The sequence below is a fragment of the Dreissena polymorpha genome, unplaced genomic scaffold, assembly GCF_020536995.1.
Source record: "Dreissena polymorpha isolate Duluth1 unplaced genomic scaffold, UMN_Dpol_1.0 chrUn009, whole genome shotgun sequence".
Taxonomy (NCBI): domain Eukaryota; kingdom Metazoa; phylum Mollusca; class Bivalvia; order Myida; family Dreissenidae; genus Dreissena; species Dreissena polymorpha.
In genome coordinates, this window is record NW_026273323.1 from 870,089 (window position 1) to 893,539 (window position 23,451).

General features: G+C 34.2%; 1 protein-coding gene across 1 annotated transcript; it reads right to left on the reverse strand.

Annotated features, from left to right (window-relative positions):
* Positions 1-219: 219 nt before the first annotated feature.
* On the reverse strand, positions 220-11,512 carry LOC127863455 (uncharacterized). The gene is made up of 5 exons (XM_052402985.1): positions 11,054-11,512; positions 2,317-2,510; positions 1,557-1,720; positions 863-949; positions 220-386 (listed from the first exon to the last, which is right to left on the reverse strand). The coding sequence occupies exons 1-5, from the start codon at positions 11,420-11,422 to the stop codon at positions 220-222; spliced, it is 981 nt and encodes a 326-aa protein (XP_052258945.1). The 5' UTR covers positions 11,423-11,512.
* Between the last annotated feature and the right edge of the window lie 11,939 nt (positions 11,513-23,451).

A 23,451-nucleotide genomic window follows, 5' to 3' on the forward strand; every position in this document is an offset into this window, starting at 1 on the left:
AGGTCATTGTGATATCAGACTATTTCGGTAAACTGTTTCTTTCAATGCTTTGTTGTTAAGTAAGTAATAGTCCTGTGATGTTCTTCTTTAAGCCCGTGTATTGGAGTGTAACGATATGTTCAAATTGTTTAACACATCAATTTCTATTAAAATGAATGTACAGAAATATTTTTTTTCATGCACAAGAAGTGATGCTTGCTGTCCCACTAAAGATACATCTTAAATAATTGCCTTTTTCTTTATGACGTCATCATCATCGTCATGATCATCATCATCGTGAGACTCATCGTCATCGTGATCGTCTTTTTTGTCATCATGATCGTCATCGTCATGACCTTTAAAGTCAATGTCGTGTTCATGATCACCTTTGCGCTTTTCGAGCACATCTGAAAACAAACGAAGTGGTACAACATATTGATTCAATCATATGACATTTGTTGTAATAAGTCAACTAATAAAAGGTGTGATATGCGTTTTCAATAAATATTATATAAGACCTTTATTTTATGTTTGCTACGCTTCTACGAGATGAACTTTTATGTCAAATTATTTCGAACTTGTTAACCTTTTGCCATCATCGCATTGAAAAATATAACTAATTGTATTCGTTGATTAAATAGGTTAACGAGCGGCGGTTTTTTCCAATCTATCAAAATTGGTGAGATTTATTTGAAATTTATGCAGAACCGAACTAGAAAAGTTTTACATCGTGTGTCATTAATTTACTCGCAGTTTATATACTGTATGATAGCATTTGCACGGTCATAATGTATTACTGTTTTACAGCTTTTTTTTCCGTCGAACACTATTCGCGCATAAACTTATGACATTTCTTTGTTATTTGATATTACAAAGTACTCACCAGAAGCCTTTTCTATGACGTCATGAGGATGGTCGTTTGTGCCTCGTTTTCGTCTGTGATCGTGGCCGTCGTCGTCATGGTGATCGTCTGAAATATATTACTAATTCAGTATATCAAATTTTCGTTCAATTTTAGCCGAGCTAACGGTTTTCTAATTAAAACGTTTGCCAACAATACCAAATAATTATCTATTATATACATATAATTAGCATATTTATTGTTAATACGCACGAATACAGAGATTCTGCTGCATTATGGAAAAGCGGTACCAGTACCTTGATTACAAACTAAATCTTATATAACCACTATGTATTTTCGTCTTTCGCAAAGCTTATTGTGTTTAGCAATACAAGATACATATTAGAAAAATAGTCCGCAAACATCAAAAGACAACAAATTAACACACTCTTATTGTTAAAATTCGTATCTCCAACCGTTTTGAAAAATGATATATTCCGTATTTATAAACAAAGCTAGCCTCTTATATACAGCCATAGTAGTTTCATGATTTTGTGGTATGTGATTTTTGGTTTTGATTAAAACGGGTCAGCTAGGTTTGAACCCAAGGATTTGTGGGGTTTCAAAATTGTTGTAAAATCCGAAATACGTCTACTACGCCTAACGCAATCACTATGAGGAAACTCCAATAAAGAGCATATGAATCTGTTATTTTCTTGTGCATCCCTCCCTATACCGTGCTTGTGGCTTAGTCCCTTGAGGATGTCGTCCGTCTCCAGTAGGTCGTTCAGGGAGAGTTTCCGGTCCTCCCGCTTGTCGTTGTAATCGTCATATGTGTCCTCGAGCTCTTCCAGTGCCTCCTGTACCTTCTCCAGGCGGAGGAACCCGGACGCGCCCCCGCTGTAATGGATACCATTGAGATAGAGACAAGAAACCATGGAGATATTGTCAAGTAGTCATGCAGATAACTGCAAATAGCCATGGATATAACGGCACGCAGCCTTGGGGATATAGGCAGGAAGCCATGGGGATTACGTAAAACTAGCAATGGAGACAACTCGCAAGCAACCATGTAGAAATGAAGATAACGTGATAGTTGCCATTTATATAACGCGCAAGTAACCATTCAGATTATATGAAAGTTCCTATGAAGATAATGTGACAGTAGCTATGGAGATCCCGTGCAAGTAATCACGGAGATAACGATTATGTCACATCTAAAAAATAACTGCATATGAGGAAACAAATCCCTTAGTGATATCGACGTATGACAGTGCATTAATCTATTTTGAAACACCGAAGTTTATGTAAGCATTTGCATAATCAAGTAAATCATGATAGTACTACGGATAGTTACTTATAAACAAAGCATACCGGTATACAATCCGTGTCTTATATACGCGCTGGCTTATTATAATACTGAATATACATAATATAAACTTAGCTTTGCATTTTTCAACGCCATTCACGCATTTCGATTGGGAAAGGCCGTTTACCTAAACGCATGTATGACGTCAAGCTGATGTTTCTGTATATCCTCCAGGTGGTCGATTTCGATGTTCGTGTGGCAGTACAGTTTCATGTTCGAGACGTAGTATAGCAGCACCGAGCTCAGGGACTCGAACCCGTCCCTGGTGACGTATGGGAGGCCCCGGTTGAGCACCGGCAGGAGGGTACTTGCGTTGAAACACTGGAAGGAAAGGACGGGTGGTTGAGGTATGACTTTTAGTTTTCTGTGCTGCGATTATCAATACGCCTTGATAATGAAGGTTAAGAAGTTATACGTGTCTAATATATATATATATATATATATATATATATATATATATATATATATATATATATATATATATAATTGCTGGCACGGGAATTTCACGCCACACTCCTTGCACAATTGCCCCCCCCCCCCCCCTATAACCGCTGCCGTCACCGAAAATGCTCGAAACCCAGGGAAAATATTACATTAATAGATTATTTAGCAACTAAACACAATAACATCCTATACATAAATTCTTAAGATTGGGGCAATCGTTTATGTCAAGTATGGAATTATTTATGACATATAATGTATTACTATTTTCCACTTTGCTACTAGTACTTGCTGTTTCTCATATATAATGTATTACTACCTGTCACTTTGCTATTTGGAATTGCTTTTGTTTGATATATCTTAATTCATCAACTTAAACATTTATAAGGAACAGCAGTACAATAATGTTAAACAAAAAAACGGATTTGTATACCTTTTTTTAAAATTCATTTTCAAGAGGGAATAATTTGTGTCATTTTGACTTTGCCTCGTCGGTCTATTTTAGTTCGTCCATCCCAAAACTTGTGCAATACTTACTTCCCAATATTTTGATTTCCGAGATGTAGAAAGTAATTTTCGTTATGGTGTGAACAAAATAGCTCTTGTCCATACTCATAAAAAAGATCAGCAGATTTTCGATATTACGGGTACAAAAGTGAACCTATTATATACTGTGAGTCCTTTATCGTCATCAATTGCCGTCAAAATGTGACACATCGTCAACGTCTATAATTTGTGTACCTGTAACTAAATGTGATAAGAATTGTAATAATTACTTAAGAGATGATAACAATATATTTCAGGACACAAATCTTGAAAATTAAAAGGAAACGATGTTGAGATTACATTAACAAGTAACCTTAACAATGCGATGTCTTTTTGATGGGATCGTTATAACTTATAATTGTGTCGAATTAAATAAAGACAATGGCGGTGATTTTACTACGGACCTTATATTCACAAACACTCGCATATGAATACTTCATGTAGCAAAATGTGTATTTTTATGGTGTAGTTAATTTGATGTTACTGCAGAGCGTATTGCTGACAACGATACCTGAATTGCAAGTGTGTCCATAATAGATAATAGGTTGCCGTAACTCTTTGAACATAATAAATGTGCTCGTACATTTGATATACTCGTACAACTTTAAATACGTGACGTTTCGACAAATGCTAAAATTACACATACGTCGTAAGATCACATGGCTGTGTACCATTCACGTACATGTATAAATTGTCATTTTCTCGAGAACGTAATTCATCACAACCTGCCCCGGGCGGTAGTCCTGACAGGTAGAAACAATTATACGCTTACACGCAACTGTCGCACGATGGTTGTTTATAAATTGAAGCGTGATCGGAATACAAACGCTCCAACAAATTTGGTAAAGTATGATGGCTAACAGTGGTCTACATGAAACGCATTTCCTGCTTGCCTGGTTACACAGGTTTCTAATTAACCGCAGATTTCAGCATGGATTGCCAAACGTTTTTAGACCTTCCTAAGATTCCATGGTCCACCCATGAATGTAAACCTACACAAAATAATAGTATCGTTTGCTGTGCAATCCAGCGGTCGTGTGTTTAATCCCCAACAAAGGTCGGTACATGAAAAGTTATAACAACTTTGCTGTTGTTCTTGTCCATCTTTAAAGCATCAAGTGTTGGCGTTATTGTTTATTAAGAATCCTTAATTGAATTTATATCCTGTACACGCAATACATCATTATATACACACTATCTTTTATTGAGCTAAACTGTTTAGCTGATTTAATTCTTATCATAAAAACGCTAAGACTTACGCCATGACTGAGAGTACAATCAGCGGATTTGACATAAACTGAAACCTGATTTTCCACTGTCATCTTGAATGTCGTACTTACATACATTTCAGACGCTTTTACGCGAGCCCAAACGCTATCTGGAAATTTGATGTTAAACTTATAACAAGCGCGTGATTTGTAATCGACGTGCATATGAAATGATTTTCTGAAACAATGAAATATCAACTAAATAACCTCATACTTTGTTATTTGACATCGGTTATTGTAGAGTAAAAATGCAGCTAAATTGAGTTCGGTAAGTCGTTTGATTGTTTCATATATCGTAAAAACATGAACTAACACAATAGACAAATCGAAAGTGTTCAAATAGGCAGCTTTATATTCAATTAAACATTTAAAAATTATGTTATTTGTCCTTTTCACTGAATGTTTGACAAAAAACGTTTACATTCCATCAACTAAAGATTGATATTTTTAATTTATAACGAAACAGGTATACAGACATTGATACAAGTATGAATGGATTAAGTTTATTTTTTATATGTAGTTGTATTAGTATGTTTTGTTCCATGTCAACCATGTCATATCTGGTAACTATGAAAACCATGCCATATCTAGTAAACATGTCAACCACGTCTTATCTAGTAACCATGTTCACTATGTCAACCATTTCATATCTGGTTACCATGTCAACTATATCATATCTGGTACCCATGTCAACCATGTCATATCTGGTTACCATGTTTTGTAATATATTGGCTTTAAAAGTTTTGTAATAGCCAACAATCCAAATTGCCAATTACTTTTTTTTTCTTAAAAACATACTAAATTGTCTGATTTAATATACATTCATATAATACATGGTGTTTTAGTGTTTTATAGTACGTAAGGTTTAAAGAGTAATCAACAACTGTCAGTATATTGTCACAGCAAAACATAATTTGAAAATTTCAGGAAATAAAAAAGAATATAAATAAATAAACATATCAATCATACAATACTTATTTCAATGTCCATAAACACTGAGTATTAAACAATCATTTGTTAGATATCCATCACTGTGCCTTTAACGTTAATTGTTTAGTTCACGATACGGTCAAGGTAGGTGGTAGATATACCAGTTACCCAAACTCTTAGAAGGACAAAGTTAATACTTGAGGTCGCATCAACAATCGCCAAAAGCAATCTGCATGTTATTTTTCCAATTGTTATATTATATATTATATATTCTCACAAACGTTAAATATCCAACGACCAGTATTAGAATTTCTTTTAGGAACACAAATATGCACCAAGTTTGGAGTTCACATATGATCGAAAACATTCGATACTAATTGTGCGTGCAATGTGGGTTAAGAAATACATCTATGCATGATTTTTTTGAAAATATCTGGCAAATATGTATCGACCGGTTGAACAGATTGTAATAAATGTCTTTAACAATTTTTATATGGGTGTCATAGAAAAATTATTGAAACGTTAATTCATGAACATAGAAATCTTGTTGTATTAACATTGGCATGTCGAGTATGTATGTACACAGTTATGCATCATACTATGGATGCAAGGTTACTTTCACACCTTCGGCTGAAACCAAATGGATTGACTACCTGCCAATTGGACCTCCAATGTTGATAAACGGCCGATCAATCTTCACGACATCGGACAACCATCGCATCAACAAGTGTATCATGTGTACGACAGGGAAACATAACCGAGACCTTGTAAATATTTTAAATACTAGTACGCGAATATGAATACAAGATATTTAGTTATTTGCATACAATATAAAGATAAATCGTCTCAAAGGAAATTGTTATACCCGGTATACGGAGATATGAAGCCGTTATTGCATTTCTATTGCAAGGCTAAAATTTTTTATGTTTTGCTTTACGGGAACTCTTTTTACGAGAGTTAAGGGTTAGGGTGGGGTTTCAAAATTAAAAGTTATTTTGAAGAGTCCAGGGTGTCCTTCTGACATGAAAGGTCTTTATGTGAATGTGTAAATGGGGCTAAAATTCTATGGAGTTTAAACTGTCAGCATGTAACAGGGTCATTTATTGGCCTGTTCAACACACAAATCACAATGTGTTCATAATTTGATTTTTTAGGGAATCATTCAAGCGAAAGAAAAGTAACAATGGTGTTGACCTAGGTAAAACTCATTTATCGCATGTTTTGCGTATAAAACAAAACTAAAGAAACAAAATCCGTTAGAGTTAATGTCCTTTCACTTTTATTACAAATTGGTAAGGTTTCAAAAGAGAGGTTTTGGAGCTAAAAAGTAATTTTAATTAAATTTAAAGAAAAATAACAACAACAACAGTCAGTCGTTCTACCAAGCAAACATGATTGTGGCATATGAATTATGCGTAAACATCAGCTGCTTTAACAATGCTTTATTAGGTAACGATGTTCTTTATAGAAGATTGCTAAAAGGGCCCGTAAAAGATATTATGAGACAAATTAGCTAAGTTAGTTTCTTCGAAAGTTTATTCATTACGATGGGCGTGTTGTAAGGGCAATGTAAACAACACGAAAAACAACAAATAAGTCAATCTATATTGGCAATCGTGGGCGTGACATCAATAACAGAACCCTATTGTTGTTTCTCTATGACAGCCGAAATAGTTTGTTTGATATGTGTTGCTGTCTGGTTGTTAACAATTATATACCAAGAAAATAACATAACCGATTTATGTCATGCTAACTAATGACCAATTAAAAGGCTTTTCGAAGGCGAAACACGTTTGTCAATATGTTTCCAAGAAGTGATGCAAATTATGATGATTAGTATTTGCAGTATTTCAAACATTTGAATTGTGTGGTCCATATTGTGTTCATGTGATTCATGGATGACTAATTGAAGAAATACATAAAAAAAAATAAAAACATGACACCATTAAATAGCAATATCACATAATTTTAGTCTTATTAAAATATGTCGAAATGTTTTAAATTTCATATTGAAAGTTCCTCGCTGGAGATTGAAAGTTTAAAACCCCTTTTGTTCGATCTCAGTTCTAATTCAAAATTCACATTGTTTAATTATGAGCTTTAAATTTACAGGGTTCGTTCGCCCTCTCGAAGTACGTTTCGATGTGTTCAATCATGCGTACTTCTTGAGATGAAAACTTTAATAATCAATCGATGAGTGAAGCAAATTAACAGAAATGTTTTAATTAGCATATTAGTATTATTCAACTGAAAGTCGCTAGCTACTCTTCGATGATGTAACATATATTCATACAATAATCGCTTCCTCACGCAAACCAATGTATTTGCCATTATTGCGAAAAATGATTGCTTATTAGTATTACTATTTTCATTTGTTCCTTTGACGCAAGCGCACGAATATAGGCCCTATGGCTTGTGTGTATTTGACATTCAGCTGTTAATGATCACCATCGTTATCAAACCGTCTGTTTTGTTTTGTTTTATCGAAATAAAACGATTAAAGAATGTATAAAAATGGTATATAAAGATTTCCTGATTAGCGTATAAAAAGTAGGCTATATTTGTCTTCAAAATAATGTTTACGTAGTAATAATAAAGTCGTTACGGTGTTTATCACGATAGAACAATTAAGAGCTTAAGTTTGGGAGTTATTGATTACTTCGATGAAGTTATGTGAGAAAAACCTTGTGATGTGAAATAGATACAAGTTCGACGTTTTTATGTCAGTTTATTGCATCATGCGTCGCGAACTAACATTTGTCAACTACATGTTAACGGCTTAATTGACATATGCTACTTTATATTGCTGTATGATGACACCAAGAGACACTTTTATTGCCATCAAAGTGAAAAACAAAACGAAACACGGCTTGGGCAAATTGCTGGAGATTATGTCTCAAAATGGCCACAGTTTGCAGATTTCGAGATACAAAACATTTAAAAAGTAGTACATACACATGGGGCTTGTCGCCGTGTACCAAAATCACATTGAATTTCATCATTATTTCTTATCAGTCTTTTAATGTTAGTTGTTCATATTTAAACAGTTTTGAAATTGACAGAATACCGCTAAATTGATGTATATAACTGTAGTTTATGAGTTCATATATAGGATATTTTAATCAAACATTAAATCCAACTTTTGTTTTACTTTTGCTTAATGGTGTATTTATTAAAAACCTATATGAAATCTATACTAACGATAGCAGCAACCTACCTGAACAAAATCAGGAAATACAGGATTTTTTATTTTTATTTTCGAATTACATCATAACAATACAATATATTGTTTTGTTTTGAAAAACAGAATGTGGTTACACTTATTGCCAATTAGCTACAAAGCAATACAAATCACATCATAACAATATCGTATTGTTTTTAAAAGAAAAGTATGTGGTTTCAATAAATATAAGCCAATTACCAATGAAGAAACACTGGTTTATTCATATAAATGAATGTATAATTATGTTATATGCGTCGTTCATTCATTGATCTATTTCGATGCAAGTTGTTTTGAAAAGCATACATTTCGATCTTATTTTACACAAATCAGACAATAATTCATATTGTGTTATATGAATTGTCTTTCATTTAACATTTTGTGATAAAGTAATTAGTCAGGTGGAACTCTACTAAATGGTTGAAAAGTTAATATGTCTGTGTACACAATTATTAGTTTAGGCATCTTTCTATGCTTTTTAACCCATTTATGCCTAGTGGACTCTCCCATCCTTCTAAATTTGATCAATTTATTTCCAAAATTAGGGTGGTCAAGTATATTTATTTCTATATTTAGAATATTTCATAAATAAATTCATTTAAGCAAACAGCGCAGACCCAGATGAGACGCCGCATTATGCGGCGTCTCATCTGGGTCTACGCTGTTTGCAATGTCCTTTTTTCAGGACGCTAGGCATAAATGGGTTAATAATTGTCAACGAAAAAAATTTCATTTTAAATATTTCAATGTAACTTCAAGCAATTTTCCCTTTGTTGATTGCCATACAGATATAGAGCAGTGCTTTATGAATGAATTAAAATCGATCTTATATCAGAACAATAATTGTGACAACAAAGCTGACTACAGATGGCGAAAAAGAAAACCGAAGAAACGCGGTATAGTAAAGGTTAAGCAAGAAAGACAAAGTAAATATTAAGAAAGCGCGTTAAAAAGGCGGATACTCAAATTCAAAAAGCCTTGCAAATTGTTAACGTAGAGAAATTGAATCGTTTAAATTAGGAGGAAGTTATCAGTCTGCCTTTGATTGGTGAAAACACCACAGTTTTTGTGTTCGCATACGCTTGAATTGCCGCGTTTCATCACGAGACAAATGAAGCATCGCCATAGCGACACGATTGCCTTTGCAAGAATGAAATATTATCAGTCATTGTAGGCCTAATAATAGCAACATCCTGTTCTTAATGTTATATTAATATACATTTATTGCTTTTGTATTTCTGTTTCATTTTCAATCTGGCTGTGTTTATTTGTCCGTATTTCGTTTTTATACAAACCGAAGTGTGATATGCATTTTTCCGAATAAACATTATGTTTTGATGATCGTGTCCTTATAAGTTGAAAACAAATCACAACGAATGTAAACTATAATTTAGTCTTTTGGATCGAAAGTTGGTATACATGTCAGCACTAGATTTTTTATTATTTTAAAAATAATTTTTTTTTTTTTTTCTTTTCGAGAAAATACCATGTCGCCTTGAACGTTTCTTAAGTAAACTATTTGACTGAACGTTGGACATGTTGCTGACTTAAAAGTGTTTGATTTAACATACATTTTTATTACGTCATACTGAAATCTTATTTTATAAAAATACTATTAAATCATTTTTTAAAACCTTAACCAAGATGTTTTTGCGTTTTGAATTTGCATATTGCACACTTTTGCTGAGCGCAATACTTGTGATGTGAAGAGACGAGAAAAAACGATCGTTATTTACAATACATTGAGCAGAGTTCCTAAAATAGAAATATGAAGGAATTCGAATCTATGGTGTTTGAAATAATTGTGATCTACTGTACTCACAAAGTACGTGACAACAAAAATATGACATTCAAACATTCTTCCGTTTATTCGTCATTCATTCGAAACAGAACATATACATGCAATTATATCATATTTCGTCAATATGGTACATGAGAATAATTATCAAACTCGTTTTCTCCCATTTAAATTGTTTCGTAGCTTTTGTTTTCAACACAGTAAACATACGAATTATTCATTGAATATTCTGAGTAGGTGTTCGTTTTTTTAAATATAGGCTATCCCTTTGATACGGAATTTGATGCGAATGTCAATCTGTGACCGCGTGTTTTCGCATTCAGCATGATTCAGAATTAGTTGAACAATTAAAAAAGTGTTACAATTGATGTTAAAGTCATTCGGCTGTCATATCAGTGTTTTTGGTAAGAACGCAATTTGTTAACTTTTGTTCAGGCTTTGGCCACTACAAATCCACTAGAATATTTTAGCTTAATTCATCTTTAATTCATAAAACATCAAATGTGTAATTGCAAAATATGTTTAAAGAACATTTTCTGCATATACCTTCTGCACGTACATTAATAGCTTCATGACGCATTTTATACGCTGGCTACATACGTATTACAGCTCATTCTTATACGCAGTGTATTTAAAATACTGTACTTTAAATTACACTTACCATGGTCGATTGACATGACAACGAACGTTTCATTATCCCAAACTTGCAATGAAATTTATCCACAAACTTTTCAAGAACTTTATCCAAAACATTTTCAGTAAAATCCTCCATTTTGTCTATCTTAAACATTGACATGACCTTTTTATAAGGATCGAGTAACTTTTCGTGGAGTTCATGAACACGCTCAATACTGTCTTTCCCTGCTTCTATTGTATTCTCTACGGCTTCCAATATGAGGCTGTTGGCAGATTTGACTGTGTCTTTAACGCCTGCAACTGTGTTTTCAAGAATCTCACCGACGGCATTGGTCTTAGAATCCGTCAAAACTAAAAACATTAAAACACAACACACTCGAAATTTTGCATCCATTTTTAAGGGTTAATTTGTTATTAATAAAATGCCCTCTTAACGGTTCACACGTTTGATTTTTTTGTTGAGATCGAATGATTATTTGAAAAATATATTTCAATTTCTAAAAAGATTATTCCTGTTCCCGAGAAATTCACGTGTTTTTGTTGTGAATATCACGCCCTCTTCGTTTGACACGAGAACAACAAGTCCATGCCTACAACTTATTTCGTGTTTTGATGGTTGTTGTCAATGTCGTCTGTCAGCGCACGCACGCGTTCAAGCGCGTTAACATAACGTTTGTCTGAATCATTTTGGGGGGACAACCAAGTGACGTCACAGCGAGCACAGTACTCCGTAGGTCGGATATTTTGCTTCACGTCAAAAATAGAAACGCGTTGACAAGTTCGCTCATTCAACGTCAACGTGGTTAGTTGAAGAGTTTCTCGGTTTCGATTAGTGAGCTAGTTATATTTGTAGTCATGGCAGTTCTCATTAGCAGGTGTACAACTATCGCTGTAAGCTATACATCCTTATAAACCTAATATCTCACTCCTGCTAATGCGTTTTCTGTTTCGCATTTTAATGGCGCAAGCTGCTTCTAAAACAAACTTAGATTTATTGATGCACGAATACTAGAATAATAGTGCACGCACTTGTATTTTACGGGCATGTCCACGCGCACAATTTAAGGAGAGAGAAGAAAGCATACCCAACACACAAAACGATTATGTTGTTTAGCATGTAATGGATTGTTGATTTAAATATGCCCAGTAAAATACTTTTAGACTTGTAGATTTCTATATGAACTAGTTTTGTATTTTTTCTACATATAAAGTGTTTTATTTCATTGTTTATGCATTTATATTAATATTCAACTGTATTGAATTACTGTGTGGGCTAATATGTGGTTGTCTTGTTATACTTCAATTATAGTATAATGAGCTGCATCATGCGAAAATGGCTCTTATTTCATATGCGGCCAGCGTAGCTCCGGACCAGCCCGTAGTCTCGTCAGGAGTCTATTGCATAATAACGGGTGTCGCATAACGCGGGTCTTAAAATTCTCTGATCAGTTTCTTCTAGTGAGTTTCTCATACGACTTTACTTATGAAAAAAAAACACAACCTGTTGGTGCAGATCAGAAGTTTATTTACAGATCGTCTCAGCGTCGTCACGAAAACTTTTTATTACTGACCTGAAACTTATGACAAAACACAATTGCTTCACCTTAAGTAACTTCCTTTTTTTCTTTTTCTTCTCGTTCAATGCTTTATAAGAATGTTTAACAATACATAGAGTACACGGTATGTGCCAGGATAGAGAAATTTCATTTCGTGAGGTTTATACAATATAAATAGGGCGCGGTATCGCGAGCCCTATTGTTGTATTCGTGCCATACCGGATAAACGTTCTAATGCCAGACACCTACCGTGTATTATATTAGGCGGCTTCTACACAAATGCATTTTGAACGCATTTAATAAAAGTGTCTAAACTCATTCCGCTTGCATGTATGCGTTCCGTCCGGGAAAAGGTCCTTAAAGTCGTCATATTATTTCGTGTCATTTTTATTTTAAAACGGTACTAACATGCTTAATTTAAATGCGCATACTGCAGTATCGACTTTAAAACAATGCAAATGCCTCAAGTCTGTGTTGTTCAGTTGAGTTTTTTATCATACGTAATTTATTTTATTCGGACACTGCAGTCGAACCATTTACCAAATCGTCCTTACGAGTTAGCTATTTCGTACTCACGATGAACCAAATCGTCTCCATGTGTTCGTTATATCGACTTTTTAAGTCGCTGAAACAAGTTACTAACTCATGGTAATGACAAAGATACAAACAAGCACATTATAATTCTGTGCAACCGTAGACACAGGCTGAGATAAATAATAAATGTTTCATCTCATCAAATACAAATATCCGTCGTTTCATCAAGACCATAGCAACCGCAGATTTATTTCGCGACAATTAAGTTGATGTAATCAAACATCAGAGTTACATCGCATACCATGATGTGTAAGAATAAGGTCACGAAACGACATTGGCCGTATTCTATAAATAAAACCCATTACACGAAAGCACGTATAAAATGTACCGCACGCATTAATGTTTTAGTCATTCATATGTTCTACATAGCAAATCGTGATATTATTAGTCATACGAATGTAAGACAGTGTCAAATGACCTATGACGCAAGAAAGGAGACCACAGTGTCCACAAAAGAGTATAACGGGTTAGTACAAAACAGACACGTTATTTAGCATTTAATATCGCCCCTACACTAAAGGATGCTGGTAGGTAACTCATTCCCGAGTATCAGGTGCTGTCGGAATTTACATGATGGTTTTTAAGCCAAGTGCTTCGGAATTATTTCTTGTGAAAATTATGTAAACAGAGGCTATTTAATATTTGTTTGAACATACTCCTCATTCAAACCACGTTGGATCATGTCTACATAACAATTGGTGATGTTTGGACACTTTCTTATATACAAATGTCTTTAATTAGAGTGTTATTCATAATATCACTTTGAAGATATTGATGCATACAGGTTTTTCACATTTAATCATGCATGTATTACCATTAGTATACGCAAGACAAGTTGATTTAAATAGTCTACAGAATGATCCACATGAGGACGTTCTAGCAATGATCAGGTGAAACACATGAAGCAGTCCGAAGTACCTCTGTAGATTAAATGTGATTCGATATGAAATTTTCGGTCAAACTGTTGTGATTAGGAAGAACTGGAAATTTATTAACCCCCCTCCCACAAAAAAAAAACACAACAAAAACACAAAATCACCACCAACAACAAGAATTCACCAACAACAAAGAACTAAAACCAACAACAAAGAAAAAAACCCACTAACACCAGTTTAAATACATTAAACGTCGAGATTAAACAAATCTATACACTTATTCGAGTTCATGTTTAAACACACACATGAATTCAGAACAACAGTTCCTGCCTATTGTAAAGAACAACTTGTACATACCAACACATACCAACACGTCGGCTTGTTTCATAGTATACCAAAATCATTATCTTTTTATGTACGGAGCCATGCTAACTATTGGGTTCAACCAGTGTTTAAATATAGGTATTTTGATTGGCACATCTAATAGCGATAAGAACATGTCACCGAATCGATATTTTTGTGTTGGTGTTGAGTGCGGTCCTAGGTGTTTTTTTCGCTGACCACTATAGTCGCGTAAAGGAAAAACGTGTACGAAAAAAAAAAACAACAACAATTTTAAAAGATATGTAAATGATTTCACACTAGATTAATGCAAAATGTTTCATGAATTTGGCCAATATTACAACGCACCAAGTTGGTAAACTTATGGTGTAAAAAATGTGGAGCATTAATTAATTAGATCGCGTGGCATTATGCAAGAAGACCTAATATTTAATGAAGTGAAAACAACTTAAAATCAAGCCTAGGACGAATAAATGCATTTGATATGATATATAATTTATTTTTATTATTTTAATTCATGGGTAGGTGCTAAACAACAGAATGTTGCATTGAACACAAATTTAAATTGACAAAACAAGGGACATAATACGTTGGTATAAAGACCCACATTTCGTCAATTTTTGCGATACAAGGGAGACTATTGCAATATTTCGGATATTATTGGCTCCTTCTGTTGTCGTGAAAATGAAAATGATTGGCAAACTTTCGCAGTTGTTTTAATTATAAAAACTGCTAGATCTACGTTCAATTAATGCTATTGTTAACTCCACTGCTATTATTATCCACATTGCGTCCATTTTGTTTTGCCACACAAGGGAGACTAATGCAACGTTTAAGATATGATTTGCTCCTTCAGTTGTCGTTCCTGCAAATGATTGGTGGCATACTTTCACAGGTTCTTCGATAAAAACTGCTAGAAGTAGTAGTAGCAGTAGTAGTAGTAGCAGCAGCAGCAGCAACAGCAGTAGTAGTAGTAGTAGTAGTAGTAGTAGTAGTAGTAGTAGTAGTAGTAGTAGTAGTAGTAGTAGTAGTAGTAGTAGTAGTAGTGGTAGTAGTAGAAGAAGTAGTAGTAGTAGTAGTAGTAGTAGTAGTAGTAGTAGTAGTAGTAGTAGTAGTAGTAGTAGTAGTAGTAGTAGCAGTAGTAGTAGTAGTAGTAGTAGTTGTTGTTGTAGTTGTTATTATAGTAATTGTAGTAGAATACCAGCTGGTGTATGTCTATATCGATTAGCATCCTTTTATTAACTATGGCTTATTTTTTAATAGGTTGATTGGTAACTGAGAAATTTTCTCAAGAAGCCGGGTATGTCAGATAAAAAAAGCGAAAATATATGGTTATAAAACAGCTCTTCTTATTTTTAAAGATCTTTTACAAAATTTATAAATGATCTTAGTAATCCGCATTAAACCGATGTTTGTTCGATGAAACATAATGTTCGTGGTAACAAATACTGATGCGATTAAGGGCGACAAATCACATACACATAAAATCAATCGCTAAATATGTATATAATTTGACTGATATTTCTTTGAGGCAGATATTTAATGTCTTCAGTAGGCTTATAACTTCACTTTTTTACTATGGCAGTGAAGTTTGGGGCTTTGTTAATGATAAGTCCGCTGAGCGTGTTCATATGCAATTTTGTAAACAAATCCTCGGTGTTGAAAGATTTACACACAATGACTTTGTATATGGCAAACTTGGTCGTCTTAATTATCAAGCTGCTAGATATACAAACATTATTAAATATTGGATTAAGTTGATAAGAACATCAGAAAACAAGATAACTGAAGCAGTTTATTTAATATATATTTTTCATAATAAAATCAAATCTGAATTAAGATATTCTTGACATAGATTGTATGTAGAAAGTTCAAGATGGGCAAAACCTTATCACGTCCATATAGGCGAAAGAACGTGATGTGTTTAAAAAGTGGATTTCACTTTTTTAAGAGTGTAGGATTTATTCAGAATTAAGTTCCCAGTAAACAAATGTATACCATTTTATTACCGACACCGACCTAGCATGCATACATTAATTGAATAACAAAAAAAAACAAAAAATTAAACATTGCTACACAAACTATGCTGCTAAATACACAAAGCATTGTTAGTAAAGGATAAAATACGTATTTTCCGTGTTCACCTATGTATGTGTTAAACGTCGAAACTGCATTTGAATGTGTTTTTTATATCAAGTGTCGTCATTATCTGGTCAAAAAAGGAATTGTTTCAGTATCGTGCCTGTTCATAAACACTTCTACGACATTACGGCTGTATTATAAGAATTGAAATGTATTGTATTACATCTACTATAATAAGATTCAACTTTTTTGCTCAGAACTTCTGTATTATTTATATATTTATTAATTTATTATTTTATAGCATATTACATTACGTTTGGACCATCATTTTTTTAGTTGTTTGCTTGCGAACAACCAAGTTTAGTACCACGCGTTTCAAGTCAGTTCTCTCTTTACTACGATATAAACTTAACAACTGCCGCATCTGCCGCATCCGCGCGAGAAAAGAGTTGTATAATTTATGCAAAAGTTCTTTAATTATATTCATTCACAAATGGAAACATAATTTGAATTTCGTGTGAAATTGAATATTTTTGAACGGAGCGTATATAGAAAAAAAAATCAATAAACAATGTTGTATTATACATGTCGCGGAAAAGTATGTTTATGAATAATTAAAATAGTCCACTATCTGCTGCGTCTTAATGACGTAGTATATTTGCTCCGCATAGGTCATTCATAATCTGAGGCTATTAATAGATTCGGGAAAATAAAACTACTGTTGATAAACATGTATAGTGGGATGTCCAATTGACATGACGCCTTATCTATGATCGCTTCGCCCACTTAATCACGTGGCTCAGCGGGTAGCAAACCTAGACAAGCTAACACCAAAATGGCTTCATTGCCTATATACTGCATGTAGATTAACGCGATATTCCGGATTATTTTTATCGACTTTTTGACACCATATGACACTTGTTTAAGGGGGTTGTGTCATTTAGTTATTCTGCGAATGCAAAAAAAATACGTTTATAGAGAACATCAGCTAATTATAACGGGTTTTTCGGTACATGAATAACGCTCTCAAACGCTTGCGCGCTGACCGAAATCGAACCTGTTATTACGTGTGATGTTGGTATTAGCAATAAATTAACACTTCTTCAACGGCATTTACCCATGTTATTTACAAAACATTTCCACTCGTGTATTTGACACGTAATAGCGCTTTAAACTGGGATTTCGGTGAAGTTTTACACGCTTTCTGACACAGAGTGTACCAAAATCCCACATGTTATTACGTATAAAAGTGATATTAATAATATTAAACATTGCGTATGGAACATTATATCAATCACTATAATTGAACGTGCAAGACAACACAATAAGTTTGGTCATTGTCATATATAAAGTAGCGCTGTATGAAGGGGAATTCAGTAAAGCTACCTGTATCAGACGCTGGCGCAGATATACCGACTTATCCCAAGTTCGGCATTTATTGGTTATATCAGTAATAATAAATCTTATTATGTGGCATTTATCGATTCGATTCTGTTGAAATAGAAACATATAATCGTTTTCACTTGTTTCTGACACACACAAAACTCGATTTATAACGGGGATTTCGTTAAGTTACGCAAAGTTGGTACCAATCTTCTCTATTATTCTACAAGCACACGTGATATAATTCGTACTTAATAATGCGTAGTTATTTCTAACATAACTTTCCAGTTTTTTAAATAAATAAATGCTCCATAAGGGTGATCTCGGTAATTCTAAACATCGAAGCTTCCACTTGTTCTTGTCAAGACCGCATTTCCGCGTTTGAAATGGTATATATTTAAATAATCTAACTTATGGGTACCGAATGTCAGAGTTACATAAAACCTTTTCACACCGTTTTTTGCCTTATTTCATGTCCGCTTTTTTTTCGAATAAATCAAACGAAACTCGTTGAAAAAATGAGAACTAGGCCTTCGATCTCAAAGGTGGATTAAAAGCGTTCATTGGTGACATCACATGTCTGCACATGTGTAGATACCGTTATTAATATAATATATCACGTGTCACCTTCTAATAACATGTATAATGGCAATAAAGTGCATTACTATCAGAGTAATAAATCACAGCACAAATTAGGTTTCATGCTGGGTTTTATTTCTCTTTAAGTAATGCAGATAAACCTCGCTTCTGTATATATCAACGACCTAGTAACTGATAAAACTATTTAAAAAAAAACGTGAAATATTATGTGATAATCAGATCGATAACATAAACTATTTAAATCTGCTAGTATATCCGATAAAAATATATTATAATTGTCTTTGACAATGTTGACGTTCAGTTGTTCGTGGTGACGACCGCATGCATTTATACATCTCTTACACTTCTCAAGATCTCTTTTCGGCTTTGGAAACGATATAAATTAAATGTCACCAACTAATCTTTCAGGATATCGATTGTCCGAGTTACATAGTCCCCATCGACATCGTTTAACCATTTTTAATCTACTTTTTTTAAAGAGGAAAACAAAAGAAACTCGCTAAAGTAAAAGTGAACCTATACATAGCTTGTCTAGAAAATGGCGGACAGTTCGTTGCTAACTAACGCGCCCGATTAATCGATCGCTGATTGGTAGATCAGTTCTTAGATAAGAACTTGATTGACAGGCGGCGTCATGTCAATTCACTACATGTATAACGCGACTGTTGCGTAACCTCGTTCATAGTGCATGCTACTACAGCGGGCTTAAATTTGATATGTCTGGGAAACGTTCTTATGTTCTCAACTGATAGCGGCGATCTTTTGTATTCACGGGTGCCAACAACGCAATAGTAGAAGGTTAAGTTTGTTCATATTCACAGTTGTCAATTTATAAAACGTTGAACATGAGTTCATCAATAACTCCAGATAAATGCTGACTTTGAAATAAATTAAAAAAATATTTTTCTAAATAATTTAATTGAAAACAACAGTTTAACTATTGTGTTTTTTCACTTTTTAGTCACATATTCACCGCATGAAATGTGTGTTATTATTGTAAAACAACACATTAGTGTAAGTAGATAACATTATACTACGGGGTGCACATCATATGTGTCCTCACATGCCTTATTATGAGTGTATTTCTTCACCGTCGAAATATATCGTATGTTAATATTTGATTTATACGCAGTTTTTCTTCGACAAATTTAAATCACACCTTCATAGCCGCGTCATGCGAAAATGTGTCTTATGCGTTTTGGCCTGCGTATCTTAAGCCCAACCTGTTCATTTCCGCATCTGGTGACAGGGCGATGCTGTTCGCTATAATATCACTCAATGTGTTATGGTCTCATTATGTATCTCCTTACAAGACTGAGAGATGCGCAGGCTGAGTGGGCTATATATATGATGGGCGCATATGGAATAAGACCCATTTTCGAATGACGAGGGCCATTAAAAATCTCATTGCGAATTGTAAATGGCACATTTTAGCACAATGTTTTTTGATACAAAATCGAATTCAAAATAGCAAACTGGTATGTTAGGGCAGCCTATCCAGGCGTTCTGGAACGATTTCCAGACGTGCTGACAGAGTACGGCAAACATTTGTGGTTGGATAATTAAACATTTTTCCGCTTATACTATTTCGGTAGTGTTTGTTTTCAATTATAGTCAATTATATATTCTCCGGACGATTAAGTGAACGAGTACTGACACTGAAATTCTGCGAGATGGAGTTTAGCGCGTAATTGTATCTGGACCACAAGTTGTGTCGTTCGAACATACAGAGAGTAGTCCGGAATTCCTGACACTGAACAGTGTTACATCCTTAACGCTGAGCACAGTGATGTAGCCAAAGTGCAGAGGTTTTATCTCGAATCAGCCTATGAAATATTCGAATACATTTATGCGTGTCTGCGTTAGGTAAAAGTCATTTAAGGTTAAAAGTAGGGTAAAACAGCTATGCCGAAAAAGCGCATGAGTGTTCTATATCTATGTTTAGGTCAGAGTTGTTGACACCACGTGAACTGCTAGGGTAACAAGTAATGCATAAGCAACACAGTACGGGTTAACAGGGCTGTCTTTATGACTACCTAATTCGTTTGTAAAAAGTATTGCTCGCAGATTTATTTTTTATTATTTTCATCAATTATCTTATTGTTTATTTTGAATTTGTTTTTATTTTCAAAAATCAAAAGTTTTGTACAGAGAATTTCCATCATGAAATTATATTCTTAGTGAGATAGGTATTCGATATTCCATCAATATTCATTTAATGTGATGGTGATTGCAAATTTTCTTTATATTCAGTTTTCTTTACCATTGTCATAATACTTTCTATGCTTTCAGAACGTCAAAAAAGGGCCACGTTGTTGTTATTTTGTCTAAGTTATCTCTATAAAGTAAATAGGATGATAAAAAGTGCACACACATCCTGACCCGTGCGTTATGACACACTCTTAATAAATTTGAAAGACCTGTGTTCATTTCAAACTTGCGATGAGTTGCGTCTTAAATTATGCATAAGCGAACAACTTCAGTCAGGTTTCTTTTCGTAGGTGGTCTGTATAAAGGTATACAAATTGACTGATAATTAATATTGAACACCGTTATTTCAATACATTAAGTTGTGCGTGTTTGTTTATCTACAGACACTGTGTTATGTGATCAGTTTCAATAAATATTGTAATGTGACCAGAGCGTTTGTGCTTCCTTAATTTTCGTTTGGTATAGGTAGCAAGGAAGGACAAATGCTAATGCAATTGTTACATGCATGAGTCATTATTGACATACATTTTAACACAGCTAACTGTATAATAGCTTAATGTACGAAAGAGATTCTATTATATTACTCTCAATATGTACGTGCTGCTATATATATATATATACACAGCGTCTGGGTTGTCCGGGTACATGCAGTGGTCATATGATAAGGTAGCACACCACGGTAGGAAGCAAGTTATTCGAATTGGCCACGTTCATATTGGAAGAGGGTAGGTTTCAATGTCAATGTTGAGGGTAATAGGTCTTATTGTACCCCCAAATTGCATTAAATCCTGAGAATATGACCATTTTCAAATGCGAAACTGTGGGGTCATGACTTTTCCCATACTTTTGTTCTTTGTTACTCAGGAAGGACAACTGCGGTAGGCATATTGGATTTTGGGTTAGTTTTAAGCTGGAATCGCTAGTAGGGTCACGCTGTGAATTATTGCGCGAAAACCACTAGGATACATGGTATTTATTTATGGTTTGATGGGTTGTGCTCTGTTTTGCGTGTACAAATATCATTCAAAAAGTAGGCAATCATTACGTTCATTCGTCCCCAGCCACTTTCGTACATGGTAAAAAGTTGATTTTGAAGCCCCTGTTTGCGGCCTTGCCATTCTTTCATTTTTGTCAATGGTATCACCTGTACAGGTTCCATATGCTTTAAAAAAAAATCTTAAATGTAAGTTTCAGACTGCTTGTGTGCAGAGAGTGTGTTTGTATGATTGCAGTTTTTTTTCTGAATTATGCTTGGTGGAGTTCAAGAAGGCGTCCGCGGCTTCGAGAGAGTGTGTTTCTACCGTGGTGTACTACCTAACTGCTTCCAAAGCTTTACCGAAATGATCCAAACTCAAGAATCTTTCACCGCCCCACGCACACACACATCACAGTATTCCCGTTTAAAGCAACCTTTTCACCATGTTCATATTTAACAGGACCCTCGGACAAACGTATGCAACTTTGGACACCCCTGCCCTTGATTTAAGGACAACAACTTGGCCTGAACACTTAGTTCACTTAGTTATTAAGCTCTTTAAAAATGGTAACATTGTTTTTGAATATTTTTTATATGTCATAAATCATTGACGTTTGCATTTAACTGAACAGAACAGTAACGCAGATTCAGCTTTTAAAAAAGTTCAATGGCGAGGCTAACTCGACCCAATACTATGCCTTATGCTTTTATTTTTGTCACAATCAACTCACGAATCACACCCAGTCGTAGGAATTAATAATCTGAGGTAACCTGATATTTGAGCTGAACTGTGACTTTAAATACAAGTCTATGACCTGATGGGGGTCAGGATATTTTGACTTTCATCCTGTCAAAATACGTCAATAAAGTGGCGGTTGTTTGACGTCAATTTAAGCAACACGTTGATAAGTATTAGTTATTATATACAATCTGGCGTATGTATTCGAACGGTTATCACAATATTGCATATTTTAATATTTTAATGTCCGTATTAAAAAATCCGACGTCTATTTAGCAACTTATACTGCATAAGCAACGGCAATCATAAAGCTACATTACTCATAACATTTCAATTCTAACTTCCGATAACTGTCAATATAACGCTTACGGCATTGCCGTGCTGAGCTTAGTAACGCGAAATCGTAAACATTTTTAACGGCTTTGGACAGGCCATCTTCACTTGGCGGTTTCTAGCTTGAACTTTTTCGATTTACCAAACACATCTGAACCATCTGAACCATCAATAAAGCTTATTTTACATACTATTTCTTTATATCCGTCTTCGAAACGTGCTGCCAAGTTGTCATTTTGTGTAAAACAGAACAATAACCGCTATACATATACATTGCATATATGCTAATCTACGCTATATCCAAATAAACAATATTATAAATTATATTCACAGAATAACCATTTAACAATATTTGCAACTAATGTGCATATGCATGTGAGCTTACATGCGTGCATGTGTGTGTGTGTGCGCATGAGATGCATATACACTTTTCAATAAAAAAAACTTCTCGATATTTTAGTTTCATTGTATTCATACAATTGTTTATTTAGTGATAACCTGCATCGCAATTAAATATTGATATAGGTGATATTTATCAAGTAACAAGTATGTGTTTTTTTTACAGAGCTAAATACATTTTTGGGAGAAAATATATGTAATGCAGCTTGCTTTTTATATACGCTTTCCATTGCTATTTGTTATTTTTGTTTGGTTTGCTGTATTTGTTGGTGATGAAAACAATCTTTTATAAGTTATCACTGTATGTAACAGTGTATGGTTTAATTGAGATAA

Coding starts and splice junctions, on each gene's coding strand:
- LOC127863455 (XM_052402985.1), bottom strand. CDS start 11,422: ATGGATGCAAAATTTCGAGTGTGTTGTGTTTTAATGTTTTTAGTTTTG. Junction 2,511..11,053: donor TGTCATGTCAATCGACCATG/GTAAGTGTAATT, acceptor CTTTCCTTCCAG/TGTTTCAACGCAAGTACCCT. Junction 387..862: donor CGTCATAGAAAAGGCTTCTG/GTGAGTACTTTG, acceptor GTTTGTTTTCAG/ATGTGCTCGAAAAGCGCAAA.